The sequence below is a fragment of the Chrysoperla carnea genome, chromosome 1 (assembly GCF_905475395.1).
Source record: "Chrysoperla carnea chromosome 1, inChrCarn1.1, whole genome shotgun sequence".
Classification (NCBI taxonomy): domain Eukaryota; kingdom Metazoa; phylum Arthropoda; class Insecta; order Neuroptera; family Chrysopidae; genus Chrysoperla; species Chrysoperla carnea.
The window spans coordinates 46,848,778-46,864,975 of record NC_058337.1 but is presented as its reverse complement, the minus strand read 5'-3'; the positions used below and the strand labels follow the sequence as shown (position 1 = coordinate 46,864,975).

The 16,198-nt window shown below is 28.3% G+C and overlaps 1 protein-coding gene across 2 annotated transcripts in view; it reads right to left on the bottom strand.

Moving 5' to 3' along the window:
- The window catches only part of LOC123305552 (neural-cadherin), a 569,174-nt gene that overhangs the window by 210,910 nt on the left and 342,066 nt on the right, over positions 1 to 16,198 (bottom strand). For both annotated transcript variants that reach the window (XM_044887306.1, XM_044887307.1), the window contains exon 2: positions 5,544 to 5,687. In XM_044887306.1, the coding sequence (XP_044743241.1) occupies positions 5,544 to 5,687 (144 nt within the window). The remainder of the gene's footprint in view (positions 1 to 5,543; positions 5,688 to 16,198) is intronic.

Here is a 16,198-nt window from a genome sequence, read left to right as displayed (position 1 = left end):
CAGTCTTTTCCAAAATATAATTAAAACAAAAATATAAAATTGTTAAAGCTGTTGCTATCACAGTCTTTTTTGAATACTAATAAAACAGTAAGTAGTGGTAAAAAGTTTGAATATTAATTTTGAAGTTGAGTCGAGTACCTACACCTTATCTGAAAAGCCAGCACAGACTAAGTTCGTTTCACTGCCATTTCACATTTTCAGTTAAAAAGGAAAAAGAAAATGTCTTAAATGCCTACAGAAGTATATAAATCCCGAAACTAAAATAAAATTTTTTAAACCAATTGAAATATTCAGTTTTTAATTGAGATGTTCCATAAGAATCTTCCTTTTATTTTAAGTTTTTTTAGGTGATACAGAGCCTCTACTCAATAATGTTGCCATTTTTTAAACCACTGTAACTGTAGTTAATATTGAATATGGGTATAGGCAACAAAATTTCTAAATAAAATTTACATTTTGTACTTTCGATTCCTGTTATTGAGATTGCGATCGGATAAACTCAGACCTGCCGGCCTGCTCAAAGTAAATCACTTTTTTCAGACACCTAGAACAAAATGGAATTGTTTAAAAACTATTAGATCAAATGAAACGTTTCAAAGCTAATTTTGTTCTTTGAGGTATCAGCTACATGATGTAGGGTAAATTTTTTTTTAAACAATTATTTGCAAACAAATAAATTTATTTGAAAAATAGCGTTTGCTCGGCATTTTTTTTCGCAATTTTTCACAAAAATTTGCAACAAAAAGTTTATTTTTGATTTTTTTTTCATTCGAAGTTCTAGGAAAAAATCTAATGAACAAAAAGTTCCACTGCACCAGTAGCCTAAAGTGCACCATTTACGAGCTATATCGCTTATAAGAAAGCAAAAAAAGCGTTTTTTTAGCGGAATTAGCTGAATAACTAAAGTCCCCAGGTTCCGGAAGATCGGACTCGGCAAAATTCTTATAAAGTTGGAAGTTCCTACAAATGAAACTTTTATCGAGTAAAATTGAATATATTTTTATGTTTTATTAAATTTATATTAGTTTTCTTTTTAATATTTTGTTTGAAATAAATCAACAGTAATAAAGTTTTTGAATTGAAATGTTTTACTCAATCCCTATTCCGTATAATAAATATACGCTGTATGTTGTACAAATGCACTTAGAAATACGATATACATATATACAACATACCTATATCCTCCCTCACTGACCTACAACCATAATATATTTGCAAACGTTATCTTTAGCACTTAGAGCAAACTACGGAATAAGATAATATAAAATAATAAACATCGTTTTTAAAACGAAAAATCTTCTTACGAAATAAAAAATAGTTGACTTTCTTGTGAATAAAACTCACTGTGTTAATTCTTCTTTTTAAATAAAGTTTTTCTATATAATCTATATGTACATTATAAACTGAAGCTTTGACGCCTCAAGTGATAAAAAAGTAAACTTGTAAAACTGTAAAGTTTATATTCCTGTTCGAGAAGATGATTTCTTTTTTGTATGTATATAACAGGTGTTTCAGGTATAACCCACTCCCTTTAAAGTATTAAATTTTTCGGTATAGAATCGGTTGGAAATGTTGAAACTTCTACTTATCAAAGGAATTGGCGGTTGTTAGTCTGTTTTTTGTTTATCAGGCGTTCACGCATAAACTACTGAATAGATTTGAAAGAAACTTTACAATAATATAACTCCATACCTAAGACTAACACATGAGCTACAACTAATAAAGATATATTTTTTAACAAAAAATAAATTTGCCTCTGACATTACACTGCGCCATCTATGAACATTATTTTAAAGCAGAATTATACATTTTTGTAAAAATGGTGAACGAAATAGATATATAATGAATTATGACTACTTTACCTTTAAAATATAAATTGAAAACTGTACATATATTTTACCTGCGTAAAACAATCCCTATGCTTATCTCCAGTATTATGAAAGGCAGATAAATGAGAGGAATCAAGATGGCTTTAATCTAGTCGCCTTTACCTAAGTTCAGCGAAGCGGGTGGGTACCAAGCTAGTTAGATTTAATTATAATTTATATTTTAGTCTAGAGACTTTGTAAAGTCGATCGTTTTGTTTGAAGTTTGTATACATGTCTAATCAGTAAGTACTACAATTCAACAGCTTCTTTATACTTCTTCTATTAAGACAAAACGTTTTATCTTATTAGTGTACATTATACAAAATGCCCTCAGAAAAAAATATTTTTATTTGTTGGTATTTATATGTTATTTGTAAGATTAATTTTTTGTCAGGCAGCGTTTGCTGCATCAGTATCAATGAGAAATTAAATTTTATATTTAACTTAATATTGGACTAGTGGTTCTGATACACACGGTATTTATATATAATTTTCATTAAAGTTGCATTTTATTGTGGAATACAAAAAAATAAAAAGTTTGTATTATATAAAATGCAATTATTATTAATCTTATTTTATATTGTAGACTAAATTACTCACTTGGCACTATAAAGCATATTAAAGTTGAAATCTTAAACTTACTTCTCTTCCAGCATGTATACGGAATTCACATTCTATAATTAGTTGTACTTAGTTAATTATAAGAAAATTCGTTAAATATGCTGTGTGATATAAGAAAATGTGTATTTTGTAATTAAAATGATGGTGAATTTAAATGAAATCAATCCAAGTAAAATCCGTTCCTCTTTATAGTCTTTGGTGTTTAAATTCCTGTCAAATTTAAGACACGGTGAGTGTGTTAGGATTTTGATATTTTTTCATCACCAAAGTTATAGTTTACTGTTCAAGGCTCGCCTATCACGCGTGGTTTCTGATAACATTCTTTATACCCTTCTTGAATTAACGCACGAATTTTTCAGACTTTTCAAGTTATGTAGGTATATTATTGCAATAATAAGCAAAACAGTAGATTTTATCATAAAATTAGCTCAGTCCAAAATTGTAGATCAAATAATTAAATATACAAATGCCTGTATAATTTTTTTCCAAAGAGTCACCGTTTCTGAGATATAACGATTCAAAAAGTTGGAAGAATTTCAATCGTCATAGTATGTATAAGCACGCCGTATACATCTCTGAACTTCCGTTGGGTACGTAGTCACGGTAGGGACAATCAAATCGTTGCCAGCGATTGTAGTGGATAATTTTGACGTAAAGGTGACTGTTATAACTAATTTTCAGTTCTTTACATGTAAATGGTATAGTAAACACCCAGTTAAAATTATTGAAATACAGCAACTAATTAACTTGTTGCATTAGAAATTGAGAAAATAAGATAAAAAATTGTATAAAAAATATTTTTTAAATGTAAATTCACATAATAACTGATTTGTTAGAAAATATTATTAAATTTTCAATGTACGCTGAATTTTAGGATTAAATACGCTGAATTAAATTTTCAGAAACGCTGGCTTTTAGGAAAAAAGTGGAGCTATTTTATAAATTTAAATAACTGATCTTAAATTATTGTCTGAACTAATTTTATGATAAAACTTACTGTTTCGCTGAAAATCACGAAAACTCGCTTTTGTAACCTTTGACCCCGCGTATTTTGAACAATCCTACCAAATTTCAGCCAGAAGCGATTTTTTGTACCTTCGTATGTTTAAATTGATCGGATAAGTATGAGCGAACTCATTTTACAGTTACTTAAATTTACCAATGTTTCTAATCGTTTTCAACCTTGAAAATGATCATTTAAACAGCATATAAAAAGTTAAACATAAAAATACTATGTTGATTTACGTAGAATAAAAAAAAAATTTCAAGGAAACGTTTGGTATTTTGTTTTTGTGATACGGAAAACTGAAATTATACTTGACCAGTTCATTAAACTGTCAAAATGATGATGAGAATAGTGATGTGAAAAAAATTAGTGGCTTGAAAAATTACAAAATTTGTACAAGGTATAAGGTTAACTTGTAGGTATGATGTTATTTGACCTCATAAATTAAATATTTACTAAAAAAATATTCTTATTCGTTCCTTACCATTACTAATGTTTAAACGTTGAAATGGCCAAAATGAAAGTATAAAATACTTTTGTGTGGGACATCATACATACACACAGACATAACTAAAACCATAAATCTAAAAGTTGTCAAGCTTATCTCAAAATAATTTCTGTACTTAAAGGAAAGACCAAATACATTCTGCTTATGTGTGTGGTACACAACTCTTCAATAACCTACACTTGTTATTTCAAAAAGGTTTCTCTGTTATATAGATTATGTACAATGTACATGTTAGAAGAAACTCTTTATCATTTTCTACTCTCATTTCTTGTTCCAACCACAAGTATACGGTGGTCGTTGATCGTTGGTGGTGACATTCAAAATGTACGAAAAGTCAAACGACAGCATTCCAGTTGAATAGATTTAGAAATATAGGGATATACATTTCATATGAGGGAAGTAAACGTGTATCAAGATGTATACACAATTGCATAAATCGAAAGGAAATGTTTCATATCAAATAATTTATAGCTTAGTCGTACCCTATCGTTTGAATTTACAAACCTTCGTCGTTCTAGTTTTAGCATTACAAATCTACTCTTAAAATATTCTATTCATCTGTACTTTCGACATTTCAATATTTCGACTTACAATTTAGTAGTTTCATGGACCAGTAGTATCCAAGTTAAGAAAACTAACAAATATTGTCAAAACTTAACAATTTTTATGCTTAATATGACATGTATTAAAAACTAAACCATCATTTATAAGCTATAAGAACCTACTTCTATCCTAAAAATGATCCTTCTAAATCCTTCCTAAATCATCCTTCTAAAAATGTTAACCGGATGTATAGTACTCTTGAATATTTAATTGGTTTTTACATAATTGTATTAAAATATTAAACTGGCTTCCTTCGATTTTATTTTTTATATTTTTAATAAATAATTTTTGTTTGTAATTTATTCACCACATACTCATAGTCTTACCAGCCGTATGATTTAAAGAATCAATTTTTTCTTTAAGCTATCAAACGCTGGCCGTTACCCGTCGTGATCACCTGGTGCTTGTTTTCGACATGGAAATGTAGAAAGTTTATATTAAATACCATCTGTGACGAAAATCGACATATTTTGACACCATTTCTCGATTTTCAGCAGTACACAAATACCATTAATTTATATATAGAATCAATATATAATAATAATAATAATAGTCTATCCTATAGTAATAATAGTTATCCTATAAATTGGACAAAGGCCTCTTCACGAAAATTCCAGAACCTTCTGTCTTTGTCTAGAATAGACCAACCACATTCTGAAAACTTTTTCGGATCATCGTGCCATCTACATAATGGCCGACTGTTTTTTCCTAATACAGTATCCACATCGTGCTTTTGAATGTCTTTTATTCGAATAGAAACAAATTACTGTTTTGAGTGTAAAACTAACTGAATTGAGAATATGTTCCATATTTTAGTTTAGAATTAATAACAAATGCAATTAAATAATACGAGTCGGTAGTCGGTGATTATTTCAAATAACATTGAAAAAGGGGTGAAATTATTAACAATATAAAAATAATAAAAAATTTGACTTACATTCATCGTGATCTTTGGCGGTGACGGTGAGGACCGTATGTTGAATATCTTCATTTTCATCGACTTCCGCTTCATATAGGGCCTTGTCAAAGTATGGCGGATTATCGTTCTTATCCGCAATACCAATTCGAATGAATTTTGTAACTGTAAATAAAATAAGAAAATTATATTTTAGATTTGCACATAAAAGAAAAACAATATCATAATCCAAAGTATAACAAGAATAAGTGTGGCATATAACATTGACTGTTAAAGTTTCCATTAAGTTTAAGTTTATGAAAATAATAATTAAGTTTTATGAATGACGACGCAATAAAAAAGAACCCCATATTAAATTTAAGTAACCTAACCCACAGAACAACTTAATAATATTAATGAAAAACAAGTGACTGCGTTAATTGTTGAAATATCATGTATAGACAGTGTTGATAACGCAATGGTTTGTTTTTTTTAGGTCATGTAAGTAATAAAAGATACCCACTCTTACACACAAAGTAAGAAGAGTATCTTTCCTCTCACTTCCTCAGTATACAGGTACCTACTGAATACAATAGGAACCTGTATACATTCTATATAATGTTTCTTGAATTAATTTGCCCCCTCACGGGTAAACAATGTTGTTCACGAAAACATGTTTCAATCAAAAGTTGTTTATTTTTTTTAACGAACATTTTATACTTTTAAACTTTTGCTCTATCTCCAATGGTTTACAAGATGGGTCCTACGGATCCAAGATCCAATTGACCTTTGTTGTTCATTCAAGAACTCGACTTAACTTTTTACGTCCTAAACTCACTATAAAAATTTCATGCTTGGTATCTTTCTGCGTTTTCGAGTAATTTTTTTAGTCAGACGGACGGAAAATCGAGTAATTAGTTGATTTTATAAATATCTATATACCAAAATTTTGTTGGTATATTTTTACAAACTTGGGACTAAATTTAGTATATCTTGATATACTTCATATATACATGGTATAAAAATACACTACAAAGAAGCCTGCAAGAACTGGATGGAAATTTGTTCTTAGGAAAATTTCCTAGAAATGCTAGTTCTTGAAAAGTAGAATAATCTCAATGGTCACAATTTTTCTTAATTTTTGAGAAAAACATATTATGGTGTTGGCACGTACAAGAATAATTGGTATCCGAATGATTTTCCAGATTTTCATAAAATTTAACCAAAACCTTTTTTTATACGAATTCTCAGATAAATATTTTCTGAATATTTGGTTCGTAGTATGAAATTTTGGCTATTCTTTACTCTTTTTTTTACATCTTTGAAAATGATAAAATACTTAACCCGATTAACAAAAATAATGTTTTATTTACAAAAAAAATATGATAACAATTTAATATTATATCATATAAATAGTAATTAATTTACAATTTATTTATTCAGCTACATTAATATAAATTAATTATATTTTATGTTAGAAATGTCGTTTCATTTATGCTATGTACAAAAACGGTTTGGAACGTAAATGAGGTAGAGTCTTAGAAAGTAGCAACACTCCAAAATGTTGTCAACGGTGCGATTGTAGAAATAGCTAGCATCATACAAAAACCCATTATCTTTCGTTATGTATAAATTTTCTTATTCATGAATAATTTAATAATATTTTAAGTGTACAGTTATAGTCATACAAAGGTTTTTCAGTTTATTCAATTGTGAATTCTCATTTCAACATATTAAGAGAATACTAAATTCTTATTTACGTGAGCGGTCATTTAAATAAATTTAAAGACAATTTTCTGGTGTGATAATGCGCTTAAAAGCAGTTCTATGAAGAGAATTGATCAGATTCTTTTGTTATGGCTCAAAAATTTGAGCATCGATTGTAATTTTTAATTTTTGTACCTTTTGTACATGATCCACTAATACGAGCGCAATAGGTACCAACTTCCTTGTCTCACTTTCGGCAGATGGGGGGTTGGACAAAAAAAAGTATCCGACCGACCGACATTTTTTTAATGTACATTATCTTGAAATATTATTAGTAAGTTCTTTGGTAACGGTCTTTATAATGAAGGATGTAAAATCGAAACCTATCCATATTAATAGATTTTTTTTTGGAATATTTAATTTATTATAAGTTAATTGTTGAAATGTTGAAATACCATGTATAAACAGTGTTAATTTTTCTGTCACATTACATATACATACATGTCACATATATAATTTGATATTCCCATATAATACATACTATAAAATTTGCGCATAATTAGCGCTCTCACGAGTAAACAGTGATGTTTACGAAAAAATGTTTCAAACAAAAGTTGTTTATTTGTTATAAGGAACATTTTTACATTTAAAACTTTTGTTCTATCTCTAGCGGTTTACAAGATGGGTCCTACGGACCCAAGACCCTATTGACCTATGTTGCTCATTTACGAACTCGACCTCACTTTTTACGTCCTCAGAACGCTATAAAAATTTCAGCTTGATATCTCTTTTCGTTTTTGATGGACAGACGACAGACGACAGACAGACAGACAACCGAAAATGGACTAATTAGGTGATTTTATACCTGTACCAAAGTTGGGACTAAACTTAGTATACCTTGGTATATTTCGGATAAATACATAGGTTCCTTTTAGGATTAAAAATTTTTTTTTTAATTATATAAATTACTTGCAAAGGAATTACTGTTTTCTCTAAAAACTGAAAACGTGAGTGAAGTTCAAGTTCCTATATTTTATATATTAGTAATATATATATATATATACAAGTTAGAGTAAAGAATAAAAACAGGCTGCATTTTCGTTTCGTTGGAAGATATCTGAATGTTGAACTTGGAATTAAAGAATAAATTGTTTACAATATTTAATAAACGAATTATTCAAATAATGTGTTTAACAAACATATTAAATTCGTTGAATGTTACATTATACAAAGCAGCCGTTTCAAATATTATAAACGTACTCGTACATATGAAGTTCGTTTAAAAGTATATACTCGAAATACCTTTACATCTAACAAATTTGAGTGTGTATAACATTCATGTAAAATAATTCTTCATATAATTATAATAATAATATAAGAGATGTACAAAAAGTTTGCAAACCCTATGAATGTGACAAGAAACTATGCTTTAAACTTCTAAAAGGATATCTCCAGAAGCAACGTAATTTTTGTCCCTAGCCTGAAAAATTATTATCTTTTACAAAAAAATCGATAATAATGTGGGCCGATTTCTATAAAAGCTTTCATTTATTTAAGAGGATTATTAATGTATGTGAGAATTTTAAAAATAGAATTTTAAATAAAAAATTCAGTTTTTCATGCATTTTTTATCTCCGGATATAGGTACTAGAATTATTTCTTCTTTGTTTTTACTTCAAGTTTAAATTGTTTTTATAAGAAATAGACTTCAGATGAATACATGAAATAGGTACGACTGGAGCCAGATAATATACAAGTAATTTCAATGCTTATAATTCTTGTTTCGAGATGTTTTATTCTTTAAGCAAAATCTATGCAATTTTTATGCCGGGAAAGTATTTTCATTTGAAATTTTTAATTGCGTGCCCAGTTCCGCTTTAGAAAATGTAAAGGTGTATTGTTTTGTTCACTTTAATTTTCTCGATTCTACGTTTATTTTTTAAAAATATTTAACAGTTTTTTATACACGATTTAGGTTCTCTAAAAGAGCAACGGACCTCCAAGTAAATATTAGTCAGAAAGAAAAAGATCTGATCCAGCAATCCTTAAATATTTTTAAAAACTAAAAATATTTAGTGAGAAAGGTAAGATCATGTACTTTGATCATCGCATTTCATTTGTCTTACGAAAGCAGATTCGAATTTATAGCCCTTAATTGTTATTAATTAGTTCCATCATTAAATTAATAATTAGCGATGTAAAATGTTCTTTAAAAATTATATGTATAAATGACGTGTAAACTTTCTTAAAATATTGTTTCACGTCACCAGACAGTCATCATCATAGCACTATATCAAGCTGTATGTTATGCTATACTTTAAAAGATCAATTAATATTGTGTGTATACGCATTGAACTTTTAAACAGTAATTAATTATTTTACTTGAATATTTCTTGTGTGTACATTCCTTCCGTACCAATTTACTTGTGTACGTGGTTTTACAAAAATAAAGATAAATTAATGTCTTTTTTCATTTTACAATAATAAAATTTCTTGTGTTTTTATCAATTTTTATTTCATTATGTTAACTTGTATTGAAAAATAATATAATAACCATACAAAAACAAAAGATTTTGGATGGCATTGTCATAAGTAAATGAAGTTTTATAGTAACCTAGAATTTAAATTGAAATTCAAACACTGCTTCGATTTTTTATATCTGTAACGGTCTCATCTTTTGTTTTCGGCACCTGAGGAGTTGACCTTTTCTTGGCTACATGAAGATTATTAAAATTGAAATAGTTTCGTAAACATTTGTGGGCACTGAACTTTTTGATAACAATAACTTTTATAACAGGCCTATTAGTAGTGCCATATGTCGTTGAGTAGCTAATCTTTTCGAATGTCATGTTAACAAAGCGCTTTATGTCAATGAATCAATGCGTGAATAAATCTACTAATACTTACTTCAATATTCCATGAGAGCGCTCGGAAATTTACGCACAATACACACATAACAAGAGATGTCCGCACATAGAGTAAACTCTATGTATGTTGATTACCTGAATACTTTCTATTTTTTTCGTTCTTTTTTCACCTGCAGCTCTAATTATTCTAATTAGGTACCCCCCACCTAGCCTGCTCAGTAAACACAAACTTTACACTTAAGGCGCAATTCCACTGAGTCAACATGTAGCATGCGACATTGAAGTATGATAATCTTTCAATAGAGATAAAGGGAACACAAAGCCATAAAAAATTTGTTCAAGTTGAACAGTGTCGTCGTCTATCCAACAGTGAACGGATCGATGCAGCTTGTAGCATGCAACATGGTATCTGGACAAATCTAATTGAATTTTATGCTTGGAAATCGCACGCCTGCAATAAGCTTGATAACAAATATCGACGCATATATCGCCCAGTGTTGCTTCAGTATAATTCCGCTTTTATGTAGACCTATGTCTAATTTGCTAGCATTAGGTCCGTTGAATTACAATACCAGTTTTGAATTTTATACACATACCATTACAAGCATTGTTTCAAATTTTTGGTACAATGATAAAATATACTGTACAAAAGAATATTTATTTTCAAATTTAAATTAATAGAATACATATTTTTTTTTTTCGATTACTGTACCTATTGTAGATACTATTTTAAAATTTACGATATTAGATAAAATATTTATTAAGTTTCCGATTTTCGATTTATAAAGAAACATTACTAACATACTGCTTGTGAAAAGAATAATCAGAATTCTCTTTTGTAAATATTATAAGCCACATGAAGTTAAGACAACCTTAGTAAAAACATCGCCATTTTAGCAAACATTGACCCATATTTGTCTATAAAATTATTTATATGGACCGTCAATATACAAAAATTCATTCCCTTTTTCACCACGTTAGAGTAGAAGTAGTAGGGCGAAAAATACCTTACAAACTATTCTCATACCTACCGAATGTACAAAAAAAAATTTTAATTAAAATCCGTCAAGCCGTTTCGGAGGAGTTTATACACGAACACCGTGAGTCGAGGTATTTATATATTAGATGAAAAAATTTCAGTCTATTTACGTTCTTGATACGGATTACTAAAATTATTTAAAACAAGAACGGGATAAAAATTAATAAATAACAAACCATATGCATTTGGGTCACGATTTTTTTTTCTTTGGAAAAGAATACCGAGAATGATAAATGAAGTTGTACTTGGTTTAATAAAATAACATTTATCATATTTCAAACAAACAAAAAAATTTTGACAAAAACTTTTGTGTTTGTAATCTTAAAAAACAAATAAAGTACGTGATATTATACCAGAAGCTATAACAGAAGTTTATTTTTTTACGAATTTATAATCGCTTTTAATACGAAATAAAAAAAGTTTATTTTTGTATAGTTGAAAAATGTGTATTATTTATAGAGGTTTCGTTTTTTGTTGTATACCATAGGTAGGCATGTCGTTCGTATGTTTGGATTCGTACCACAGCATAACATATACTTACTATTTTATTTGTTTTATGATAATCTCTTTTTGTTTCGATGTTGAAATTTTTTTTCTTTTGAATTAAATATGACAAGAAAAAACTTTTTTTTTAAACTAAACGCAATTTTCAGTTTTGGATTTCGTCATGAACGAAAAATACCCCATTGTAAACGAATCGGTTGTTGAATGATTAAAAAAGTGTAATCATCCATGTAGCCGAGTAGTAGAATTTTGACACTAGTGGAATTACGGAATGGTTAAATTTAAAAATTGGATTTTCGAGTGGAAAATTTCCAATTATTCAATCTTTAAGGCAGAATTTGCTTAAGATTGAATGATGAATAAAGCTAATAAAAAATTAATGGAAAAATTATTTTGTCCTAACTCGATAATACTTGAATTCCGCTAGACACTTTTTGCGAGTGTTAAATGAACATACTTAAGTTTGGAAAGTAAATTCGTATGTTGACAATGTTAGAAAATTGAAGAAGTAAATTTTCTGAGTGCATTATGTCCCAAACTAAATAATCCTGTACGCATTATTTTAATCTATATTCAAATAAAAAAATTTGTTATGAACGGTGGGATTTCCGGTACGACTTCTGTTCTTTTCGCTGTAAATTATGTATTTTTATTTTTAAATTAAAAATTAAAAAACAAAGCTATTGACGTTGATAAGTTTCGACTTAACAATCTTCCGCATTATGAGTGACCACAGATCCATGTTCTCAATGACGATCGTCAAATCCTCGATGAGATATTTCTTGATTAGATATCCTTCTTTAATGTTTATTGGCGGAAGGTTATGCTTGTACGAACTTTTCACATAAACAACGTGTTGTTTAACCCTAATGCCCACACCCGGATATCCAGGTACGTACCTCGTTAACTTTTTGTTTTTTTTTCTTTTCCAAAGCCCCAGGTTGTAGTAAGCTTATTTCTTTACGAAGAGATTCCATTAGCTATGTTTCGAAAACGAAAGAAAAAAATGAACTTGAAGTAAGGTTTGTACCAAGGAGCAACCAGGGTATCCAGTAATAATTACCCACACTCGATATATTCGTCTTCTATTGAGGTAATATTGATTAATAATAATTGAACAAATTCAGTAAATTTATAGTGAAAACAAAATTTTGTATTTCTCGTAGTTCTTACAGGTAACGCAACCAATACGTATACCTTACTTTTGTTTTGATGATGCATTCATTAAGAAGTACGATTTTCAACAATTATTAAAAATAAACAAAAGTGGACGCTACTTTTGAACGTGAATGAAGCTTAATTACTTTTTATGAATATTCAATTATTTAAATCTATTTATAATGATACAGTTCAAATCTAAACTCAAAGAGTAATTAAAACTGGAGATGCGCATCAAACATAGGGGATGTCGGTTGCGCAAATTAAAGTTAAGCATCCTACGATGAAGGTACATAATACGTAAGACCATACTGTACGTTTAAAAATAAAATAGTTGTTCTGAGCACGCTATGCGAATTTCAGCTTCTCTTTTCGTTGTTTCTAAACGTTACATACTTGGGATTAAACTCAATATACCTTGATATATTTCATATATACATGGTATAATAATATTTGAATTGAATATGCAATTAAACATAGACTGAACGGAATAATTATTATTTGTATGTTCAAATTGTTTATTTTTAATCAACACAAATTGGCAATATTTATAAGTGTAAATAGCCCCAGCAACTTGAAAACTAAATAAATTTTAAAAAAAATCAACATTACAAATTGGAATATATTCAATTTGAAAATAAATAATAATAATAATAACAATCGATTTAACATAACAAACATGATAAAGTTACATTACAAACAAAACATATATAATCCTCATTAAACGTTTTTTTAAACTGCTTATGGATTTGGATAATAAATTTTAACAAAGTATTTATAAACGTATTTATCGGTTTGATTACAGGTAAACTACGCAAATTTTAAAAAAACCATAAAATCAAGCAAAATATTAGTGAAAAATGTACGAAAATGATAAAATAATTTTACATGTTATTTCTTCTTAAATAGTGTGTTTTTTTAAAATATTTTAATAACTATCATTTCATTATCTAGAAAATTATTTAATAAACTTACAAATGCATTTATTAAAACTGAATTTAATATTTTAAGCACACACAAAAAAAATTATTTTTTGTTTTCTTAAATTTTTCCTTTTCGCACGCAACAAGTTAATAATACCACAAATTAAAGTTTTCTACAATAAATAATAATATGGAATATCACAAATTTTTGTCGGATAAATATTATTTCACTTATACGCTAAGATTTCCTTGACACGAATTTAGTTTAGCATATTGAAGCATTGTCTTTCGAAAATGTAACCACTTGTGTCAAAGATAATTTAAAAGTAAAAACTTTATTAATGATTAGAAAACACAGGTGGAGTTGAATGGAATATTACATTATTAATAATTATTAAAAGAATGAAGGAGATATTGAGTTAGATCGGCTTAGTGTCGTGAGCAATAACATTGGATTAGCCAATACGCTTTAGTGAAATGCATACCGGGATAGTTTTTCCAAAATAGTCTTTGAATAGATTATGTTTTATCAGACAGGTGAAAACTTCTCAAAATTCAACTAAGAACATCAACACAGCACAAAAGCCAACATATGAGCGCATTGTAGTAATACTGATGATTGTAAAGTTACTCCAGTCAGTTCATTTCCTATGTTTTTTTGACCGGTAGAACCGGGTTGGATGGTTTTATGGGAAATAAAAAATCGATTCTACGAGACAAAAACATGGAAAATTATGTGAATCTCTTGTTAATCAATGTTTTTGATTAACGTCTATTTTTAAAATAACGTCTGATAAGCTGATAATGTTTTACAATATAAAATAAAATAAAACGGTACATGTGGCAATTGTTTTACAATTAGAGGATGAAGTTGAAAGCTCATTCGTTAGAATCATGTCTAAAACAGAATTCAGTAATTTTGTTAATATTTCTACGAAAAATTTTAATATAGACAAAATTCGCGGAAAATACTGCCTACCCTGTTTAATTATCTACCTCCAGGCCATGTTTGGCTAGATTATTATACATTGCATCAAATTCAAAAATATTTTTCTACGTATTCAAATAATATATTATCAAAAATAATGAATTAAATTTAATAGATTTATATTTAATTAAATAAATTTTTAATTTTATGCTAGAAAGTTATTGTTTTAATCCCGAAAAATGGCATTTATGTGCCTATCATGTAGTTGATGTAGCGAAATAGCTCCCGAATACATTATACTAAGGATAATTCTCGAATACATTGTGAACAAACAATTACATTAGATTAGCAGGCAAATCAGAGCTCATCATTAGCAGCCAAATCAGGGGTTAACATTAAATACTTGTAATTGCGCGGTTAATGTTAGTTAAATACTAGTTATTCTAACATGCATGGTAACAGAAAAGCAATATTTTTCATTGTCTTTTAGGATTTTAAATTTTAGGAAAAAATAACAATCTTTTTAGGCACGTCTATAGCAAAGTTGTATAAAGTAGTTTTTATTGTAGTTATATTATCAATGCATACTATAATTTTTGAATCGAAAAGGTTTTGGTTTGCCTTGTATAGGTCATATCCATCAAAAGTGATTATAAATTTTCAATGTATTTCAGCAATTAATTATTTTCGAACATGATGGATTATAATACTTGAGTGGTATACGCAAATAATCTAGATCTAGAATATTCCATTTTTTGGTTCAGTAGCAGCAATATTTTGCTTTTTGTAACTAATAATGTATACAGAAATTGAAATAAATTATTTATAGAAACGAACGAAGCAGGTAGAAAGGTATAAATCAAAAACTTATAATAATGGTGTATCAAAATAAAGAATTATTGAAATTTCGAATTTTCAACAAAATATGTTAACGAAGTAGGTTGTATGGGGTGCGGCAAAAGGTGTGGACAAGAAGTGTGTGCGTAAAGATTTTATTCTCTGAAACATGTTTTAAGGTGGTAAATAAACAAACAAACTGATAATGAGAAATATTAGCATAATGTATACAGGTTTGTTTGATAAGATATTAATAGTAAATGGGATACATTTTGTTCAAAAAGATTTTGCGACTTGTAAGAGATATATTTTCAATAAAAACATGTACTTTACGTGCATAATACAATAACCCGATCATCTTAGTAAAAAAAGTGGTCAACCTCGTAATCAAATGGAATAAGCTGATTTTTTTTCACAAACGTTTATTTTAATAGTACAAATGTTGTTTCAAAATTTACATATGGTCACAGTTTCTTGAGAATATTCTCCTTTGCCTTCAATCGTGTAATCATTTATTATAAGAGTTGTGTAGGATGAAATAATCGACAAATGCCTGAAACCTTTTTTAAAACGTTGGATCGTTCTTGAAATAGAGGGAGCAGACGATGGAGTGCTCAGCTGTACCCTAGTGCAGGCTCAATATTTATTAGTATAAGATATTAAATAATTATTTAAGTAGTATTTAATGAATAATTAAGTAAAAAAACCATATAATAGACTGGGATTCACGATTG